The sequence below is a fragment of the Geotrypetes seraphini genome, chromosome 9 (genome assembly GCF_902459505.1).
Source record: "Geotrypetes seraphini chromosome 9, aGeoSer1.1, whole genome shotgun sequence".
Classification (NCBI taxonomy): Eukaryota; Metazoa; Chordata; class Amphibia; order Gymnophiona; family Dermophiidae; genus Geotrypetes; species Geotrypetes seraphini.
Genome location: NC_047092.1, coordinates 111,213,027 through 111,236,018, shown reverse-complemented (window position 1 = coordinate 111,236,018; position 22,992 = coordinate 111,213,027). Strand labels below are relative to the sequence as shown.

The following is a 22,992-nucleotide window of genomic DNA, read 5'->3' as shown; positions in this document are numbered from 1 at the left end:
GCACATCTGGTATCAATTAACACTACATGGCTTAGCAGCGGGAAAACTAAACAAAGAAAAGCAGAGAGAATAAAGAAGACAGAAATAGTCACTGACACAAAATGGTGTCCAAAGACACAGCAGATATAGCAAAACAAAGAACCCAAAATGGAGTCCATGTGATTTCCTTCATGATCTAGCCTAATAGCAAAGTACATAAAAATAATATTATTATGCTTTCCCTTATATTAATCTCTAGTGTGTTTTTCTGGCTTTAGCTTCATTCATATTCAGATTTTTATTCACCAGTTTGTCGTACACTTCTATTGGGCGTGGCCTTAACTGATGCATATGCTTGTATCTAACTAGAGTTACCCAGAATCATACGAAAAACAGGCACTTAATACTGCACTATCATGTTCTGATATCCATTCCACTACCGTCCCATAAACATCACCCCCTAATGGCCACGAGCCACTACTCCTCACATCTCTCTTCCCCTATATGGCATCTTCTCTCCTTCTATGCCCCTTCCAGAAACTGTATGCCTCCCCCTTCCATCTCTCCTTTCACCCCCATTGGTCTGGCATCTCTCTCCTCTCCTTCCCTCTCCCACACCTCTCCTCTGCAATCCCTTTCCCTTTTTTCCCTCATTTCCCTTTTCAATTTATTTTCTGCATCTGTCTAGATTATGTTCTTACTACCCTCTCATCAATGTCCTTTTTTACTGTCTACCTAAAGCTTGCCACCTCTTTCCCTCACCCCTCCAGTGTTTCCCTAACTCAATCCTTTTCTCCCCATCATGTGTCCTCCTTTTATTTATCCCCTCCTTCCATCATGTACCCTCCTTTTCCAACCCTTCCATCTAGCACCTTCTCCTCTCTCTGTCTACTTCCATCCAGCATCTGCTCCCCTCTTTCTCTCCTCCCATTTCCTTCTGGCATTTGCTCCCTTATCTCTCCCATCTGCACTTCCATCCAGCATAGGCTCCCCACTACCATCCAATGTCTGCCCTTTCTCCCTCCATCCACCCCTCTTCAATCAGCATCTTCCCCCTTTCTTTCCCTCCAATATCCTTCCCCCTTATGTCTCTCCCCTTTCTCTGTACATCATTTCCATCAGCACCACCCTTCCATACCACCTGCCCCCTTTTTTCCCTCCACCACTCAGTCCTGCTCCTTTCTCTCCCTTCATGCAGCAAGGTCCTGCGATGACTGTAGCTGCCTGCTGCCAGTCCACCCCACTCCGACGTACTTGCTCTAGAGCGGACTCAGCAGCCGCATGCTGGAAGGTCCCGCGATGACTAGTCTGCTGGCTCTGCTCTGGAAGAAGTAAGGAGGCACTGGGGGCACTAAGGACATGGGAAGGAGGGAGGGAGGGAATAGAAAGGGACAATTGTTGGGCCTGAGTACAGAAAGAAATAAAAGATACACAGTCAATTAATAGATGTCCCCTTTTGATGAAAAAAATAAATGGTCACGTTACCACTGACGTACTTTCTCTTCAGCAGAGTCGGCAGCCGCGCTGAGGTGCAGGAAGGTCCCACAATGACTCGTCTGCTTGCTCTGCTCCGGAAGAAGTAAGTTACGTTGGAGGGGGTGAACCCGGCAGACGCAGTCATTGCGGGACTTTGCCGCAACTCCCTGCGTCTACCGGGTTCACCCCCTCCAACGTAACTTACTTCTTCCGGAGCAGAGCCAGCAGACGAGTCATTGTGGGACCTTCCTGCACCTCAGCGCGGCTGCCGACTCTGCTGAAGAGAAAGTACGTCAGTGGTAACGTGACCATTTATTTTTTTCATCAAAAGGGGACATCTATTAATTGACTGTGTATCTTTTATTTCTTTCTGTACTCAGGCCCAACAATTGTCCCTTTCTATTCCCTCCCTCCCTCCTTCCCATGTCCTTAGTGCCCCCAGTGCCTCCTTCCCGTGTCCATAGTGCCCCCAGTGTCTCCTTCCTGTGTCCATAGTGCCCCCAGTGTCACCTTCCTGTGTCCTTAGTGCCCCCAGTGCCTCCTTCTTATGTCCCACCACTGCCTTCCAGATTTTGCCCACCCCCAAAGCCAGCCAGCTCTGCCATCTCTCCATTTTTTTCTCTCTGTCACCACCCTATCCCCTATGCTCTGGCATCTCTCTCTTCTCCTTTCTTTCCTTCGCACCCCATAGTCTGGTATCTTCCCTTCACTGATTCTCTAGCATCTCTCTCCTTTCCTTTTCTTCCATCTTCCCCTCCCCCTCCATGCTCTCACATCTCCCCCTTCCTTTTCCCTTAGTCTGGCATACCTTCCTCCTTCCCTCCAAGCACTGGCATCTCCTTTCATTCCCTCCCTCATCTTCCTTCTCCCTCTAGCTGGGTACAGCAACACTCTCCCCTGCAGCTCTGGACTTCCCCACACCTGCTCCCCCCAAATTGCCATGCTTCGGTTCCTCTTCTTCCTTCCTCCCTCCCTCCCGCGGGACCCTGCGGCACCATCAACTCTTACTCCCCTCTAACACCAGCCCTGCAGCTCCGGACTTCCCCCCCCCTTCCCCCCCCCCGGATCGCTATTATTTTAAATGTTATAGCCGCGGTGCTGTATCCATCAGTGGAGATGTCTAACCTAGGCATGCCCCGGAACTCCTACTGCAGCAGCCGCCCGTCTAGGCAGGAACAGGAAGTCACTGTTGCAGTAAGAGTTCCGGGACAGGCCGAGGTTAGATGTCTCCACTGATGGATACAGCGCCGCGGCTATAACATTTAAAATAATAGCGATCCGGGGGGAAGGGGCAGGTGTGGGGAAGTCTGGAGCTGCAGGGCCCGCGTTACACGCAATGAGAACAGGACAGCTAAGCGTCCGACGTCGCCTTCAAAACCGGGCCGGCTGTGCACCCCCCCAAGGCATGCACCTGGGGCGGACCGCCCCCCCTTAGTACGCCACTGCTTACCCCGATCTTTGTCTTTTTTTCTGTGCTTTAGTGCTCATGGGGCCTGGTGACTTCATGATATATTTGTCCGTACACTGTTCCCAAAGTGATAGAGGTACTGAGGTAGCAAACATGCTCAAGAAAAAAGGCTGATATATGATCAGGTAGCATCAGGGAGCAGCGAGCAATGCAGGAACACATCCGCTACCACTCAGCACATTACATGAACCCCATACTTTTAAAACCAATAGGAGGAAATATTTTTTCACTCAGAAAACAGTTAAACTCTGGAATGCGTTGCCAGAGAATGTGATAAGAGCGGTTAATGTAGCTGGTTTTAGAAAAGGTTTTGACAAGTTCCTGGAGGAAAAGTCCATAGTCTGCTGTTGAGACAGACATGAGAGAAGCCACTGCTTGCCTTGGATCGGTGGCATGGATCAGTTTTTACCAGGTACTTATGACTTGGATTGGCCTCCTTGAAGATGTGATATTGGGCTGGATGGACCATTGGTCTGACCCAGTAAGGCTATTCTTATGTTGCAACTTTTTTAGCCTTTTTCTTTTTTTAGTTGAGGGGTAAGAAAAAGGATTCATGATTCTCCAAGGCATTTTTGCTTCTTTCAGTGTGAGTCTATTGTTCAAATAAATTGGGGCATAGCTCTGTAGTTCTTTAAACAGGCAACAGAATTGGAAGAAGGCCTTTCACTGGGAGCCAGTATGTTTTTAGGTAGGCTGGTATTATGTGGTCAAATTTGTTAATGGAAAAGATTAATCTTAGTGCTGTAGTTTGTATAATTTACAATTGTTTATCATTGATGCTAGATATGCTAGGTACAAGTTGTTGCAATAATCCAGAATTCCCAAGATTAGTGATTGTACTAGGACAGGGGTGGGCAATTCCGGTCCTCGAGAGCCAGAGCCAGGTCAGGTTTTCAGGATATCCACAATAAATATGCATGAGACAGATTTGCATCTCAAGGAAGCAGTGCATGCAAATCCATCTCATACATATTCATTGTGGATATCCTGAAAACCTGACCTGGCTCCGGCTCTCGAGGACCGGAATTGCCTACCCCTGTACTAGGAGATGAAATTGTGTTTCTTCAAAAAATTTGCAAATGTGTCTTGGGTTGCACATCTTTATGAATTATTTTTGGATATTTGTTGATCTGTAATTGAAGAGAGCTGCATCTATCTATACAATGAATATGTATGAGATAGATTTGCATGCACTGCCTCCTTGAGATGTAAATCTATCTCATGCATATTTATTATGGATGTCCTGAAATCCTGACCTGACTCCGGCTCTCGAGAACCAGAATTGCCTACCCCTGTACTCAGGGCAGGATTAATTAATCGAGGGCCCCTAGGCACACAAGTACATTAGGCCCCCTGCCCCGCCCCACCCCACCATGCGCCCAGGCGGAAACAGGAAGCTGCGTCAGAGGGAAGCTTTGGGCAAGCAGCACCGCTTGCACAATTACAGTTCCCGTTGCCTTTCTTACCTGCATTGCTTGCTTGTCTTACTTTCTCTCAATGGGGGGGCCGCATTGCCGATCAGGGGGGGGGGGCCTGCGTTGCCGATTGATGCTGGAGGGGCCCATCGCTGTTTGGAAAAAACAATATTGATGCCTTCCTTCATCGGGCCCCCCTGACCATTTCGGGCCCTAGGCATGTGCCTACTTGGCCTATTGGTTAATCCTGCCCTGCCTGTACTAGGTATCATTCTGCATTAATAGGAGCCACATCTTTTCTGTGTTTAGTTTTAGTCTATGATCCTTTTAGTCTATTGGTTGTTAATTTGTGAGTAAATAAGGACTTAGGTCTAGATTCTTTTTTTATTTTTATTTATTTATAATTTTCAACAACAAATACAAGAAAATATAACTTCTTGTAGAGATATACAGCAGTAATTAAATTTACAAATTATCATTTTAAACAAAAAAAATGAAAAGTAGAATAGTTGTATATACTTCCTTAGACCACAGTTAACAAGGGGGAGTTAAGGCCAGACTATACGAGAAGAAATTTCTTAATCATTGAGGCAAAATATTAAAGAAAAGGCTTAACACAGGTTTGCTTCTTATAATTCACTTCGTCAACTTCAGGCTATCTTTTTCAGCTCCAGAAAAGATTTTAAGTGGTCAGGAAGAAAAAATACATACTTAATTTGGCAATACTTCCCTATACACTTGCAAGGATATGCTAATAAAAAAGGATGCTCCCAGGGATATTACTTCATGTCTTAAAGAAAGAAATTGTTTCCTTCTTTCTTGGGTCATCTTTGTTACATCTAAGTATGCCCATATTATCTTGCCTTAATACAAATTTTTAGAAAACTTAAAGTATAATTTCATAAATGAGTCCAAGTCCTGTTGAAATACGAAGGATATTAGTAATGTTGTTCTCAGTGTTAAATCAGAAATAGATTCCTCTAGGATAGCGGATATATTTTTAACATCAATTTGTGAAGATTGCATATTCTTTCCTTCCAAGGCCTCCTGGGACTTTTTAGCGGATAATGGAAGGTAGTAAATCTTATTTAGTGGAGGAATAAATTCTGAAGAATATTTCAAAACTTCCTGCAAATATTTTTTAAACATTTCATAGGGAGAAATCCCTGGAGACTTAGGAAATTCAAAACTCTCACATTCAACCTTCGGTTGTGATTTTCAATGTTCTCTATTCTCCGGTGTAACAATTTGCTATCCTTTATTGCAGGCTTGTATTGATTGGACCTCATTTTGCAATTTCCCAATTATATTTTTAGTTTCAGTATTTGACTGTTCAAACATTTTAGTTAAATTATCCAATTTGGCTCCAAGAGCCTTTACCTCTTTGGTTACATAGTAACATAGTAGATGACGGCAGATAAAGACCCGAATGGTCCATCCAGTCTGCCCAACCTGATTCAATTTAAATTTTTTTTTTTTTAATTTTTTAATTTTTCTTCTTAGCTATTTCTGGGCAAGAATCCAAAGCTTTACCCGGTGCTGTGCTTGGGTTCCAACTGCCGAAATCTCTGTTAAGACTTACTCCAGCCCATCTACACCCTCCCAGCCATTGAAGCCCTCCCCTGCCCATCCTCCACCAAACGGCCATACACAGACACAGACCATGCAAGTCTGCCCAGTAACTGGCCTAGTTCAATATTTAATATTATTTTCTGATTCTAAATCTTCTGTGTTCATCCCACGCTTCTTTGAACTCAGTCACAGTTTTACTCTCCACCACCTCTCTCGAGAGCTCATTCCAGGCATCCACTACCCTCTCCGTAAAGTAGAATTTCCTAACATTGCCCCTGAATCTACCACCCCTCAATCTCAAATTATGTCCTCTGGTTTTACCATTTTCCTTTCTCTGGAAAATATTTTGTTCTACGTTAATACCCTTCAAGTATTTGAACGTCTGAATCATATCTCCCCTGTCTCTCCTTTCCTCTAGGGCAGGGGTGTCGAAGTCGGTCCTCAAGGGCCGCAATCCAGTCGGGTTTTCAAGATTTCCCCAATGAATATGCATGAGATCTATGTGCACGCACTGCTTTCAATGCATAGTCATTGGGGAAATCCTGAAAACCCGACCGGATTGCGGCCCTCGAGGACCGACTTCGACACCTGTGCTCTAGGGTATACATATTCAGGGCTTCCAGTCTCTCCTCATACGTCTTCTGGCGCAAGCCTCCTATCATTTTCGTCGCCCTCCTCTGGACCGCCTCAAGTCTTCTTACGTCTTTCGCCAGATACAGTCTCCAAAACTGAACACAATACTCCAAGTGGGGCCTCACCAATGACCTGTACAGGGGCATCAACACCTTCTTCCTTCTACTGACTACGCCTCTCTTTATACAGCCCAGCATCCTTCTGGCAGCAGCCACTGCCTTGTCACACTGTTTTTTCGTCTTTAGATCTTCGGACACTATAACCCCAAGGTCCCTCTCCCCCGTCCGTGCATATCAGCTTCTCTCCTCCAAGCATATACGGTTCCTTCCTATTATTAATCCCCAAATGCATTACTCTGCATTTCTTTACATTGAATTTTAGTTGCCAGGCATTAGACCATTCCTCTAACTTTTGCAGATCCTTTTTCATATTTTCCACTCCCTCTTCGGTGTCTACTCTGTTACAAATCTTGGTATCATCTGCAAAAAGGCACATTTTTCCTTCTAACCCTTCAGCAATGTCACTCACAAACATATTGAATAGGATTGGCCCCAGCACCGAACCCTGAGGGACTCCACTAGTCGCCTTTCGTCTTCGTCGTGGCAATGTCCAATTTCTGGAGCATCTTAAAGATTGCAGCTAAAGTGTCCTCTCTGACAAGGGAAAACTCCCCAATGCTGGTCTGCATCGACAGAAGCTCATCTGCAGTGAAGCCTTCCTCTGTGGTTGGATCGGGTGCACTCTTGGCTCCTCTTCCTTCCACTTCCAGGGCAGCTGCCTCGGCCGGACAAGGAGGCGGGACATCCGGTGCAGGTGAGAACGAGGTCTCCTGTCCCAGCGAGAATGAGCCTTCTCTACTCATTTTTGCAGCGGGAGTCAAATCGCCCGTTCCAGAGCAAACCACTGGCAGGTAATGCTCTAAAGTACGCTGTAAGAGGGCAGACGAGGGGGTTGAGGAGGTAGGCGCCCTCACACTACCTTTCCTTTTCGTATGTGGCATATTGTAAAAGGAAATTTTTCCCCGTTGTCTCAGTCGGGCAGTGCACACCTCTATAGCTACCTGAGCGTTCTCAATATTGCCAGACTAGCGCTGCCATCTTGGCCACTCTCCCTCCTTAGGCCTAGATTCTTAAGAAAAAAAAAATGCATTCAAAAAATGATGGGTTGCTATCACAGCTGTTCTGGTAGCGAATTAAAAAAGCAAGTCTTTCTCCTAAAAACGCTCATATAAATGAGGTTGGCGGAGAGTAGCGAAGACTCGCTAAATTTGCATGTGCCCATCTCTGGTGATAGCGATGGGCACATGCGCAGAAAAAAAATGCAAAAAGATAAAAAACATGACAACGGGAGAGATACCCATTCTCTTCCACTGCCACAGAATACTCCCCCTTCCCCTCCCTGCAGCGAGAGAGGTGCCCATTCTCTTCCGCTTGCACACAACACTATCCCCCTGCAGTGGGAGAGATGCCTACTCTCTCCTGCTGCATCATAACACCACCTGCTGCCTCCGACCCCTCTCCTTGTACCTTTGGATACCTATTCCTTCTGGCCATTCTCTTCCAAAATGGGCCTTCCCCTCCCCGATGCATTCTGGGATGCACCGGGGGAGAGGCCTGAGGCTCTAATTGGCTTAGGTTAAGGCCCCTCCCATAGGAGGGGCCTTAAACAACCTGGGCCAATTAGAGCCTCAGACCCCTCCCCAGTGCATCCCAGGATGCACCGGAGAGGGGAAGGTCCATTTTGGAAGACATGGGCCAGCTGGGTGGAGGGAATCTGCATCCCTCAGGTCAGACATCTACATGGAGGTAAGGGAGGGCATTGGAGGCAGGGGTTGTTGTACAGCAGTGGGAGAGAGTGGGAATCTCTCCTGCTGCAGTGGGAATAGGGTGGGTGGTGGTTTCGCTTAGCAGCGGGAGGGGGCATCTCTCCCACTGCAGGGGTGGGGCCATGCGTGGCCAGGCAGCGGCAGTGGTTTCGCTTGGCAGTGGGAGAGAGTGGGCATCTCTCCTGCTGCAGGGGGGAGGGTTGTTTGCGGCAGGAGAGAATCGGCATCTCTCCTGCTGCAAGGGTGGGGGGGTTACAGTCACTGCAGGGGGTATTGTGATGCAAAGGGAAAGAAAGAGCTTCTTTCCTGCGGCATCACAACACGGCTTTTTAGCAGTCTCTGTACTATTTTAAACCCCAGCATGGCAGTGTCAGTCACTGTATCGGCACCCCTGGACCAATCGCTTATTTTTGTAGCTAAAAGCCGACGCTGCTTTTAGAAAATTGCTTGGCAATTTTTAAGAATCCACCGGAGGGCTCATTTCAATGTTGAAGAGTCCATTTGCATGTCATTATCAGAGACTGCCAGAAACCTCGCTAAAGACAGAGATAATGCGTTTTGATAATCCGCCATTAAAATGCGTGCAGGCTAAACCATTGGAAAACAATTTAGCGATAGCGTTAAAGTTTTGAGAATCTGGGTCTCAATTCTTTGATCTCTACTATGGGTAAACTGTAGAAAATGATGGATTTACATTAATAGATGTGTGTTAAGTGGCGATATGTGTTAACTGATAATTATGTGTTAAGTGGTGAGAGTGCTTGCCAATGCTGTAAGGCGTTCCTTCATTTTTCTCTCTTCTTTTTTAGGCTGACATAACAAAGTGTGTTGTGAACCCAGATCCCAGCCTTCATTCTCACTGGCTCATCTCTGCTGTCTGTAGCGTTGGCCACTTCCTCAAGGCTATTGTCTTCTTCCTGTTACGAGAGAGGTGAACATCTGCCTGCCAGTCCAACCTCATTATTCTTCCGTTCCTGTAATCTACCCCAGGAGGGGCAGAGCCCTCTGGCCTAGCATGTAGTGCCTGTAAAGAGTCTTATTTTGATGACCAATTTCAATTTGGAAATAGTGTTCATCATTGCTGGTTCTATTTTCATCATATAAATATTGCCAAGGTGCTTTATTTTGATTGGTGATATAACAACTGAAAAAGGCAAAAGCATGCAAGAAACTAAATGGACTAAAATAAACCAAAGTATGAATCCCTGTGAGTTTCTTTTGCACAAAAAGTGAAGATGGTACTCTGCAGAGAGAAAATGATATGTCCTCTTCTCCTCTATGTACTTTTAAACTCTCAGTTTATTGCTTTTATAAACTTGTTCAAAATAAAAGTTGTATCATTTCTAAAAAATATAGAGAGTGATCATAAAATTTCCATCAGCTCCTTCTATTTTCTAGACCATAGGTTTTTGAAAAAGAAAATACAATGTGATACCACATTGCATAGTGGATTGAAGCTTAATAAATCTGCTTCAACTTACATATGAATGTCACCTTTAGGAAGCTGTTCATTTCTTGTCCTGTGATATCCTTCAGCTGTGGAATTCTGTTTATCTTAAATTATCTCAAATAGATAGATTCTTATTGCTGCTACCTTTAATCCTTCACAAGCCACTGAACATTGGTTCCTTCTGAATGACCATAACTTCAACTCACCTCTATTATTTAACCTAGGGTTACCACTCCAGAACTGAAAGCAATGGAAGTAAACCCTGGATGTCTAAATCCATCCTACTTTTAATGGAGACATTTGGTAACCCTAATTTAACCATATTTGGGATTGTTTTAATTTCTTCTTTAAATGTTGCACTTCTAAATGGTAAAAGCTAATAAAAATCTTGCATTATCATTTGTCGATGTTCAAGAATTATTCTCCTAAACTTCTACAAAACAAGGTCAGCTAAAAATCCCAAGTGCAAAGGAAAAGTGTCAATTTAAGATAATATAATAAAAAGATATCTGTGATCATTAAATAATATGAAGCTGTTTTTAGGTTTTTGTCTGATAACTGTATCTAATACACATCCCACTCATTCATGATGCAGTTATTAGCTCATGAATAATAGTGGCTTATCAAGAAAAGGACATGAATAACTGTGAGAGCTGTTTATAGTCCTGTTTTGATTAGGGCTTTTATTCTCTTTTAAAAGTAGAACCCTTCCAGCCTATTTCCAAACCTCCTTCCATAGATGGTATGTGCTTCTAGGGTTACCAGACATCTGGATTACCCCGGACATGACCTTCTTTTAGGGGGTCCGGATGGCTTTTCAAAACCCAGCACTTTGTCCAGGTTTTGAAAAGATTATAGCAATAAGTGATGTACAGTGACATCATTGCGTCACACCAGCGCATGCGCAGATGCCATCCTGATGAGCAAACAGGTTGAGGGGACGGGGCTGGGGGGGAACGGGGCGAGCCAGGGGGCAGGGCCATGTTCCAGATTTTTGTTTCCGAAAATATGGTAACTTTATGCACTTCAGATGTCAAGAATGGAGGGTACACAAATGGTTGATAAGACACTTGAAATGGAGGCTCTTAATGAGGCAGCGGGTTATATGGTATAGTAGTGGGACTTCTAAACCTTGAAAATATGGATAGGAAACCTAGATGCCTTTTATTACTACTCTTCACTGCTCTCTCTCTTTCGCTGGACAGTTTACACCAGTATGGTCAACTATGCAAACATATTTGGCTTTCAGAATAACTAAACCAAGAACATTAATCTAATTCTTGGATCAAATGTAGATATATATGGCCATAGATTCCCATTCTGTAAAATTACACCATACTCTTCTTTGAAGGTGGTGTCAAGTAAAAGGTTGTAAAATAAGGGTGTGGCAACAATGGCACTACTTTTTCAGAAAGAAATCTTCCTCTTCATGTGATATGTTGACGAGGAAGCAAGGCTGTTTATTCTGTCATTTCCTTATTTCCAGCTGAGATATTTTGCAAGTAGGCTGGTAAATCAGAGGAATATAATGCATGAGCCCAGCTACTTGGACGTCTGTTATCTTTAGAGTCAAATATATGTTCAAATATATTTTATTGAGCTCAAGAAAACAGCAAACAGGAAACCAATCGAATACAAACAAGCTCAGCTTTTTAGAATACAGAAAAAAAAAAAAAACAACACATCCCAACACAACCCACCCCAAAATAAATACCCCCCCAGGGTCCTCCTTCCAAATACATCACAACCAGAGAAAAGTATACAAAAAGCAATTTAAATAGGCAGAACAATAGATAACAAGATACAAAAATTCAACAGTTCAGCAAGCGGCTTCGGGCCAACGGGGTCATCGTTGCCCAGAAGGGTTCTCAAGTGTGTTGAAAGACCCGGCCAAGGAGAGAAGAAAGGTCCAACACATCTCTCCGTTCCCACATCAAGAGGGTAATCATTCGACAGCGCCAAAGGGAGTAATCAGGAGCCGTATCCTCAAGCCAGTTCAGCAAGATACATTTCAAAGCTACCAAGACAGTCCATTTAAGGAAAGCTGCAGCACCCCGCACATGAGGGAAATAGTGAGGAACAATTCCAAACAATAATAAAGGGGAGCGACGAATGGTAATTTTCCAGATACGCTCCACAAAGGCAAATACTGCATTCCAAAAAACTTGAATAGCTGGGCAAGTCCAAAACATGTGTCCCAAGCTCGCTTCTGGAGTTTGGCATCTAAGACAAGCAGCGGTGTCACGAAGGTGGGATAAGTATGCCCTCTTCGGAGAGATGTATAGGCAAAAAAACAATTTATAATGTTGTTCCCAAAACGTGGTATATTTTCGAAAGGCTGGCAACCTACGGACTGCCTGCGAGAATACATCATCCGGTAGGGCCACAGCAAGGTCACGAGCCCAGGCGTCCCGTAATTTGGTATGATCAAACAAGGGGGACTCATCCTTCAAGTGGCGATGATGGACTGGAAGTTGAGAATCAATGGTGAAAGCTGTGGAGAGCAACTCATGACAAGAAGCAGTCAGAGAATTGGAAGGTAAAGATGAAATATAATGATGAATTTGCATATAAGCAAAATAATCAGTAGGGGGGAGATCAAACTCCTCTCGCAATTGTGCAAAAGGCTTTATTTTGCCATCATCATCAGCCAACTGAAAAACGTAGTGAATCCCCCTTGTTTCCCACCGAGCAAAACTCGGCCCATCAATCCCCGGCATGAAGGAGTTATTGTAGCGGATAGGCAAAAAGGGAGTCACAGAAGCTGAAAAAGCGTGGAATTTACAGACCCAGTGCCAAACCTTCCTCAAGGGACGGTGAAGCACTTTTGCAGAGAGAGGTCAGGCACAAGAGAAGGAAGAGAATGAAGATAAGCACTAAAGTGAATAGAGCGAAAACATAAAAGTTCTAGAAAAATATTAGTGAACACCGAAGTGCCCCTAAAAAAGTCATTAATGTGGTGCATGCCACAACCAACTGTCAAGTAACGGAGATTCAATAAACCCAATCCACCCCTATACCACGGAACCGCGACCCTCTTGTAAGGCATGCGAGGCCGTTTCCCAGACCAAAGGAATCTCTGAACCAAGCGTTCTAACCGTTTCTCATCTCGAGAAGACAAGTAAAGAGGAAGTACCTGAAAAACATATAGCCAACAGGGGACAATAAGCATGTTGTAAAGATGTACCCGACCCAAGAGCGAAAAAGGAAGAGATCCCCATAACTGCAATTTGTTTTGAAGGGCCTGAAACAGCGGTTCTACATTTAAATGATACAATTGAGATAAGTCCAGAGGAATGAAGACCCCCAAGTATTTCAAGTGAGAGTCCGCCCAACGAAGAGGAAATGTACCCCTCCATTGGGGGGGGGGGGGGAATGGCAAGGCCAAGGACTTATCCAAATTAAGAGACAGGCCAGAATAAAAGCCAAATTCGGAAATGAGATCCAATGCAGTCGGTAAAGAATCCTCAGGTCTAGTGAGAATCAAGAACATATCATCCGCAAATGCCAACGTCTTCAGTTCAATCCCATCAACACAAAGACCCCTCACTTCCGCAAATCCCCGAAGAGTACACAGCAAGGGTTCTAAAGAAAGCAGAAACAGCAAGGGGGAAAGAGGGCAGCCCTGCCGAGTACCACGGAGAACAGGGAAAGAATCTGTCTGGGTCCCATTAACTAAAAGGGAAGCCCGCGGGTTAGAGTAAAGAGAACGTATAGCATCAAGGTAAAACCCCACAAGCCAACATGTTCTAGAGTGCAAAACAAGAAAGACCAATGGATACTATCAAACGCCTTAGATGCATCAAGGCTGACAAACAGAGCCGGAATCTGAGAAGAATAACAGTGGGCAAGGGCAAAAAGAACCTTGCGGACATTACAGACAGATTGACGCCCCCGGACAAACCCAACTTGGTCCTCATGAATAAGTGCAGGAAGATGTGGAGCAAGATGATCGGCCAACATGTGGGCAAAAAGCTTGAGATCTACGTTGATCAAAGAGATGGGACGGTAGGATCCCGGGGAATCAGCCTCCTTGCCAGGCTTCAGCAAGAGAGAGATAAGTGCCTCATTGGCTTAACATGGAAAAGAGCCCTGAGCAATAGCAGTGTTAAAGTATGCCAACAAAGGGCCACAAAGATGAGAAGAGAGAAGTCGGTAAAAGTCACCCGAAAAACCATCCGGTCCGGGAGCCTTGTCAGAATGGAGAGTTCTAATAGCAGATTCCAATTCAGCCGCCCTGAAGGGGTCATTAAGAGAAGAAACTACATCATCAGGTAGGCGAGGAAGGCCAGAGGACTGAATATAATCCGTCAATAAGTCTGAAGAGACTTCATCGGGAGCAGCATATAACTGGCTGAAAAAGTCAAAGAGCACTCTGGAAACATCAGCCGTTTTAGTCACCATCCCCCCACTCGGGGTCCGAAGAGACAAGATCGGTTTTCTAGGAGCCTCAATTTTGACCATGCGGGCCATGAAACGCCCAGGTTTATTGCCAAATCACTGGAAGCGGTGTTTATAAAATGCCTGCCACCGTTGGGAATGAGAATGAAGTAACGAGTTCAAAGCCTCCTGGGTAGACAAGTAGCATTCTCGAGTCTCCTGTGAGGGAGTCAAATAAAAAGACCGCTTAGCCACCCGTAGAGCCCGCTCTAAATTAATAATTCCTTTATTGATACACCTATTACAAGCACTCAGAAAATAAATAATTTGTCCCCAAATCACAGTCTTACCCGCCTCCCAAAACAATATAGGTTCATTCAAGTGGGAAGCATTGTGAGCGGAATAGTCCTCCCATTGAGCCTGCAGAAAGGTATGAAATTCCTTGTCCTTAGCAAGGTAGGCGGGAAAGCACCAAAAGGGAGTCCGAATATACTCGGAATCCAGAGAGATATCAACCCAAATAGGAGTATGGTCCGAAATATTCAGGGGGCCGATCTCAGCCGATTGGACATATTGTAACAATGTCGAGGACAGAAAAATATGATCAATCCGGGACCATGTCCCGTGGGCCCGAGATAGATGCATATAGTCTCGAACTTCAGGATGTAAGAGACGCAAAGGGTCTATCACAGAAAGAGAATCACAAAAGTCAGAAAGAAGACGACCCTTAGCCCCCAATGAAGCAACAGAGGTATCAGACTTGTCCAGGTCCAGTTGCAGTACCAAATTGAAGTCACCCAAGATAAGAAGCTGGTCCCCAGAAAAACGAGAGCAGAGTTGAAACAAACGCTGTAAAAAAGTGGGTTCCCCCGAGTTAGGACCATAAACCACAAGTAAGAGATAAGAACGAGCACCCAAAGTAAGGCGCAGAAGCAAAGATCTCCCATCAGGGGCCTCATCCAAAACCTGTACCCCAAGAGGCGAGGATTTGCGGACCAACACTGCAACCCCACCATGGCGGCCCTGGGAGGAAGCATAATAAACCTCCCCCACCCAAGAGCGGGCTAATTTAAGGTGCTCTACATCAATAAGGCGAGTTTCCTGTAAACAAGCAATATCTGAGCGATAGCACTTCAAAGCAGTCAAAATTTTGGACCGCTTAATTGGAGAGGAAATACCCCCAACATTCCAAGAGGTTAGTCTAAAAGAGGTACTCAAGTCAGGAGGAGAAGATAGAAACAGCTCTGAAAAGGCAAAGAAAAAGAGAAATATTCTACTCCAAGGGCCCAGCCACCCCCCAGAGCAGTATTACCAATTGTACAGCAAAACCTAAAAGGAAAAACGTAATAAGTTGAAGTCATTAGAGTTCTATCAGACATATCGAAGGAGGACCCCCCACCCCCATATTCACATCCCATCCCAACCCAAAACCCACCCCTTCCCATCCACCCCGAATCCCCCTGAAATCCCAAAAACCCCACCACAAACACCCACCCCAACCCGCTGACCCGGAATGGGGAAGAAGCCACGTAAAGATGTAACAAGGGCTCCCAGTCCCCCCCACCCCACCCACCCCCTGAAACCTAGCAAAACTAATGTCCCTCACACACATACCGAAGAGTCCAGTCACTCACCTTCCACCTCTTACTCCCCCCTCAAACTCCCCGCACAAGGGCAGTTACTGTAAGGCAAAGGTTGCACACTGCCCTAGAAACAGCAAACCTTACAGCCCATCCAGAGATATTTACTAAAAGTCGCACACAGCCGCTCATCAAAGGTCCACACACACAACAACCAAACCAACCATCCCAGCCCAAAACAATGTCTAAAAGCAGAAAGAAAATGGAGAACCCCACGCACACTAAAATCCAGAATTCCCCACAAGTAATGCAGTCCCCATCTATCAATCCAAACAAACAAACAACCCCCACCGCAAGCAAAACTCCCCTAACATTTTACATATTCCCCTGACAGAATCTTCCCAAATCAAACAATGGCAAGAGGGCAAATGAAGGCAGCAGTAAGTCCCAGGCCTCCTGGAAGCAGGCCCTCCCGGCTGAGCAGTAAAAGATGTCCATGAACATTGGAGCATTGCTGTGCCACCCCAGACAGTGGGGGAGAGAGAAGACTCAACTGAGAGGCCAAAGGCCATAACACAGTAACTCCAGATTGAGATCTCCCCCAAGAAACCAACACTCAAGAATCCACCGAAAGGGGACTGTTAGAAAATAAAAACAGTAAATCTCCCGGGAGGCTAGCCAGGTGGGCCCACACATCTCCAGCCAGTCCAGCGTTGCCAGTTGGGTCCAACCCTGGCATAAGATGGGGGGAGGGGGAACCCCTACAATGGGGCCAGAAAGCAAAACTCGAGTCTTTAACAACAAGTAGCCCCCCCCCCTCAGAGGGGAAACAACGAGCCAGGATGGAAGAACCACATTAAGAAGAGAAGTGCTGCAATGAAGACAAAATCCTTATGAAGCCGAGGACGGGCCAGCCTCTCCCGGAAGGGTATCCAAGTATGCCTGTGCGTCCTCCGCCGAAGTTTAGCTCCTCTATCCGGTAGCCGTCCAGATCCTCAATAGAGCAGGGTAGTTGAGCTGAAAGCGCTGTTTGCGCTCAAATAAGGCAGAGCAAACTCTGGAAAACTGACACCGTCGGCAGGGGAATAGTCCTGGAACAAGCGTACCGGGGCCCCTTCATAGGTTAGCGTGTTGCGATTCTTTCTATAAGTACGCATCAATTCCGCCTTATGTGCTGAGTTAAGGACTTTGAAAATAGTAATCCGCACACGGGTATGGTCCTCAGGTCGCCTGCCAAGACGGTGGGCGTGCTCCAGTCGTAAGGGCCCCATTCCAGCAGGGAGCGGTAATTCTGCCTGAAGCCAGGACTCCAGAGCAGTGAGCAAGCAAGCTTCTGAAACTGCCTCAGGTAGCCCAATTAGACGCAGATTATCACGTCTCGAGTGGTTTTTCAGGTCTTCTATTTTATCCTCCTGGCGCCGAAGCTGAGCCTTGAGGGAGGCAAGGTCTGCCACAGAAACTGAGTGGGCCTCCTCCACGTGGTTGATTCGGGTCTCCAATTCCCCGGTGCGGCGGGTAGTATCCGTGAGAAGGGATTCCACGGAGGAGAGCTGGGTGGAAAGCTGGTCAAAGCAAGCATCCAGAGCTCGCACCACCGAGGCAGACAATGCCTCTATGTGAGCCACCGATAAGGGAAGTGCGGAACCCGCTTCGGCTGCCACCGCCATCTTTGAGTAAGCCCGCGAGGCTCTCACCTCTCGATCCTTTGCAGCACGGCTCCCTTTTCCACTCATGACTGGGCTACTCGATTGAAGAAAGCGTTCCATGCAGTGCTAATACAAGATACCAAAATTAAGAGTAGATTCGCAGGTAAGCTAGGTGCAGGGGGCCCCGGAGCATGAGCAATGCACGTCTTGCTCGGCTCAGCACATCACGTGACCTCTTAGAGTCAAATATATAAGAAATGACATTGCCCAACCACTCTATGCCCTAGTACTCTCCCGCTTGGATTACTGCAATGTGCTATTCAATGGTCTCATGAGAAAGAATGTATGACAGCTCCAATGTGTTCAAAATGCGGCAATCAGGCTTCTAAAAAACCTCCATGCCTGTGATCCTGTCTCCCAGGCTCTAGCATCTGCTCACTGGCTGCCTGTAGCTAAACGTTGTGTCTTCAAGGGCCTGATGCTAGCATTCAAATCCTTGCATGATGGCACCGGGCTATGTGATGGCTAAACTTCCTTCGTATGTGCCAAACCGGTTCCTCCGCTCCCAGGATGGAATACGCCTTAAAACGTTCCCTGGTCATGCCCTTCAACTACAAACTGTCAAACAACAGTCCTACTCCCACTCGATACCGAGCCACTGGAATTGACTGCCATTGCACATCAGATCTCTTGAAGGTCTCCTCAACTTCAGAAAAGCAATTAAAACATACCTCTTTATCTGACCCTCTACCCTTGATTCATGGACAATAAAGAATTGTATATTGGTAACCGAACCAGTCTGTGTGACGTAAGGATAACTACACCTAATATGTGTCAACTAGGAGGAAAACTTGCATTGTAATCTTGTACTGATATTATGTAAGTTTAACCTGTAACCTGTTCTGCGTTCTTTGGGGACAATGGGATAGAAAACGAATTAAATAAATAAATAAATAATTGCACTATTGTAATGATTTATAATTTGCTAATAGAAACAAATGGATGTAACAAATACTTGCAAGAGAAGCTTGAAATAGGTGTTGAAACTGCCTCTACTGCAAAAGCAGCAGTGATATACATAAATATACTAGTGCATGCTCCTTTTTCGATTATTGGGAGATAAGTTCAGTTCAAGATAATTTGTAAGATGTATTTCATACCCCCTAAAATCTCAAAGATGGATAACAGAAACTCATCTAATTGCTGGAGAGGATGTGAGGTAGAAGGCATAATGTGAATGAAGTGTGAATAAAAAGGGGAATATCTCGGAGGGGGGGGAGGGTCTGGCAGGAGGGATTGGGCATCCCTCCTGCTGGGGGATTTATTAGGGTGGTAGTGGCAGTAGGAATTTGGCACGCCTCCTGCCACAGACATTCGGGGGGAGGGGTTGGCTTCGGAAGTTCTGGCAGACAAATGGGTTCTCTGTAGTGGCCGCTAAACTGATTGCAGCAGGGTAATTCCCTTGCTGTGATCAGCTCAGCGGCCGCTTCTATTTGAAATGTAGACCAGCATTTTGCTGGCCTACATTTCAGGTGCCTATCGTGGCCCTAGGGAGACACTTAGGGCTGCTTAAGCTCACCTAAGGCCACTTCCGGGTGAAACCATGCCCATGCCTAGCCTTGGGCAAACTTAGGCAGCCCTACGCACCTCTCTAGGTTTGCGAAGATGATTACAATGTAGGCAGCCTCCCTCAGGGTGTTGTTTTTTTTAAACATGCATCTCGATTGACTGGTTAGACAGTGGTAGGGTTAAACAGTCATTTTTCTAAATGGAGGAGAGTAAGGAGTGGAGTGCCGCAGGGATCTATACTGGAACTGGTGCTATTTAACTTATTTATTCTTAATTGTTTTATTAATTTTCAAATGACATACCAAGTAATCACTTGTACAGAAAGTTAGTTAGTATAGATATGACCTATGTCCAATATAAATCATATTCAATCTAAATAAAAAGAGAAAAATACAGGAAATTCTTTCAACCAACTCAACTCAAGTCCTCAAAATATGGATCCAAGAATTCATTAAAGCGAACAAAGGAAATTATTATTAGAAGATAAGATACAGACACAACTGAGAGATAGGTAAATATATGATTATGGAACTGTTGATTTCTCTTTATCCAGTCGGGACATAGCCAGGAAAGCTGTTAATTGTTGTGGCTCAAAGAAAACATATTTAAGTGAACAGTAGCAAACAATACACTTGCAAGGATGTCTCAAGTAAAACGTTGCTCCCAGTGAAGTGACTCCAGATTTCAACAGCAAAAATTCTCTACGTCGCTTTTGAGTTTTTCTAGAGAGATCAGGAAACATTTGTATTTTGCAACCAAGAAACTCTGTCTATTTTTAAAGAAAAGTCTCAATAACCATGTTTTATCCATGGCGAGAGCTACAGTCAAAATCATTGTAGAAGGTACAACTGTTTCTCTATTTGAAGCTTCTAACCATTCAGAAACATTAAGTAATGCTTGATCCGTTGCTTGATCCGATATTTTAACTTGCGTTGGGGCCCCTTCTTTATTTGGCAAATAGTACACTTGAACAAATGGTGGTAAAGTTTCTTCTGAAACTTGCAAAATTTCTATCAAATATCTCCTAAGCATTTCCCTAGGAGTAACCGAAGTCAATCTAGGGAAATTAATTAATCTCAAATTGTTATTCCGGGAATTATTTTCAAGTGTCTCCAATTTCTTCCTTAAGTTAATATTGTCTTTAATTAGGGACCCCTGTACTTGTTTGGTCAAAGAAATTTCTTGATCAAGCTTTTGAATTGTATCATTTGAAACAGTCACTTCCGCAGACAAATCTTTCAGCTCTCTAGAATGTTGAATCAATTTCCCCCTCAATATATTGGAAATTGGGACTAATATTCCTAGTAAAATTTGCAATCGAATCCCATAGTGAATCTAAAGTCACTTGCGCTGGTTTCTCCAAAATTGGAAGACTTTGCTGAGTGTAAAAATGCTCACCATCAGAAGAAGAAAAGTTCCTCTGGTTAGGTTCTGGCTGGAATCCTGCACCTCCGGTTGCTTATCCCAGCCCAGCTTCTCCTGCAACTACTCCCCGGTCAGAGAGTATTGCCTCCTCAGTTTCCCATGATGACCCTGCTGCCTCGAGGGAAGTACTTCCCCCATCTCCGGAGTTTCCTCCACCCTGGGGAACTGGCTGACCGGGGACCCGGAGGTGGTGCTCTCAAGTCGGGGCTCAAGGTAGTTTCTAGCCCTGGAGAGACAACCCCGGTCTCGCCCATCTCCGGTGCTCTCAACGGGCTTGCTCCCGACACAGGAAGGACTGCCTCCTGCAACCGCCACAACATCTCGTCGACTCTGCCGAAGGAGGGCACCTCAGAGCGCTGCGAGGCGCCAGCTGCGCTCCGACCCCTTCTCTTCGGCATCTGAAGCAGGTAACCAGCAAGCTGACTAACAGGGAAAAGGAAAAGACGAGTGGAGCGGTCAGAAGCGTCGCTCTTAGAGCGTCTGCACCGCGGCCATCTTGGATCTATTTAACTTATTTATAAATGATCTGTAAATTGGAACGAAGAAAGAGGTGACAAACACGCTTGAGAAATGGGCCGCGACATGGCAAATGAGGTTCAACGTGGATATGTGTAAGGTGATGCATGTTGGTAATAAAAATCTTATACATGAATACAGGATATCCAGGGCATTACTTGGAGAGACCCCCCCAGGAAAGAGAATTGGGAGTGCTGGTCAACAGTTTGATGAAGCCATCTGCGCAATGTGTGACAGTGGCGGCGAAAAGGGCAACTAGGATGCTAGGAATGATTAAGAAAGGGATCACGAACAGATCGGAGAAGGTTATCATGCCGCTGAAATGGGCCATGGTACGCCCTCACCTGGAATACTGCATCCAGCACTGGTCACCGTACATGAAAAAGGACACGATACTACTCGAAAGGGTCCAGAGAAGAGCAACTAAAATGGTTAAGGGGCTGGAGGAGTTGCCGTACAGTGAGGGATTAGAGAAACTGGGCCTCTTCTCCCTTGAAAAGAGAAGACTGAGAGTGGACATTATCGAAACATTCAAGATACTGAAGGGAATAGACTTAGTAGATAAAGGCAGGTTATTCACCCTCTCAAAAGGTAGGGAGAATGAGAGTGCACTCTGAAGTTAAAAGGGGATAGATTCCGTACAAACGTAAGGAAGTTTTTCTTCACCCAGAGAGTGGTGGAAAACTGGAACACTCTTCCAGAGGCTGTTATAGATGAAAACACCCTCCAGTTGTTCAAGACAAAGTTAGACAAGTTCCTGCTGAACCGGAACGTACGCAGGTAGGGCTAGTCTCAGTTAGGGCACTGGTCTTTGATATAGGGGCCGCCGCGGAGGCAGACTGCTGGGCACGTTGGCCACTGGCCTGACCCAGTAGTGGCAATTCTTATGTTCTTATTAAATTTGCAGATGGCATTAAACTGTTCAAAGTTGTTAAAACACATGCAGATTGTGAAAAATTGCAGGCAGACCTTGGGAAATTGGAAGACTGGGTGTTCAAGTGGCAGATGAAATTTAATGTGAACAGATGCAAAGTGATGCACATTAGGAAGAATAATCCAAATCACAATTACCAGATGTTAAGGTCACCTTGGGGGTTAGTACCTAAGAAAAGGATCTGGGTGTCATCATAGACAATACAAGTAAACCTTTCACCCAATGTACGGCAGTGGCCAAGAAAGCAAACAGGATGCTAGGAATTATTAAAAAAGGAATGATTAACAGAACTAAGAATGTTATAATGCCCCTGTAGCGCCACATGGAGTATTGCGTTCAATTTTGGTCTCCTTATTTCAAGAAAGTTATAGCGGCACTAGAAAAGGTTCAAAGAAGAGCGACCAAGATGATAAAGAGGATGGAACTCCTATTTTATGAGGAAAGACTAAAAAGGTTAGGGCTCTTTAGCTTGGAAAAGAGATGGCTAAGGGGAGATATAATTGAAGTCTACAAAATCCTGAATGGAGTGGAACGGGTACAAATGGATCGATTTTTCACTCCATCAAAAATTACAAAGACTAGGGGACACAATGAAATTACAGGAAAATACTTTTAAAACCAATAGGAGGAAATATTTTTTCACTCAGAGAATAGTTAAGCTCTGGAACGCATTCCCAGAGGTTGTGGTAAGAGCGGATAGCGTAGCTGGTTTTAAGAAATCTGCCTGAATGCCACTGACAGTGCCACTAGGTGTCTTTCAACCCACAGGAAGAGAAGCAGAATCTCCATGCTCAGGGAGGCATTCCTGATGCCCCCTGTCGGTTGTCATCAGCCACTGCCATGGCATTGTCTGAGAAGACTCAGATGGCTCGATGACAGAGAAGACTTTCGAAGTGGAGGATAACCAGTCGAATTGCCAGAAGTTCCAGGTGATTGATTGACTACTTGTGCTTTGAAGGAGTCCACAGGCCTTGATCAGGGACAGTCATACACACCAACCCCCAGCCTTTGAGACTGGAATCTGTAGTCATAATCACCCATTCCAAAATCCTGCTGGAGTTTCTCCTGACGGGACACAGGCAGGAACACTTTGTTCTGGCACACGTGAAAGTGAACTCCCAGGT

The 22,992-nt window shown here is 45.3% G+C and overlaps 1 protein-coding gene across 1 annotated transcript in view; it reads left to right on the top strand.

Moving 5' to 3' along the window:
• Positions 1–10,602, top strand: part of BOK (BCL2 family apoptosis regulator BOK) — a 291,427-nt gene extending 280,825 nt beyond the window's left edge. Inside the window, exon 4 of the mRNA XM_033959722.1 lies at positions 9,178–10,602. Within this exon, the coding sequence (XP_033815613.1) occupies positions 9,178–9,303 (126 nt within the window). The 3' untranslated portion in view covers positions 9,304–10,602. The remainder of the gene's footprint in view (positions 1–9,177) is intronic.
• The last annotated feature ends 12,390 nt before the right edge of the window (positions 10,603–22,992 follow it).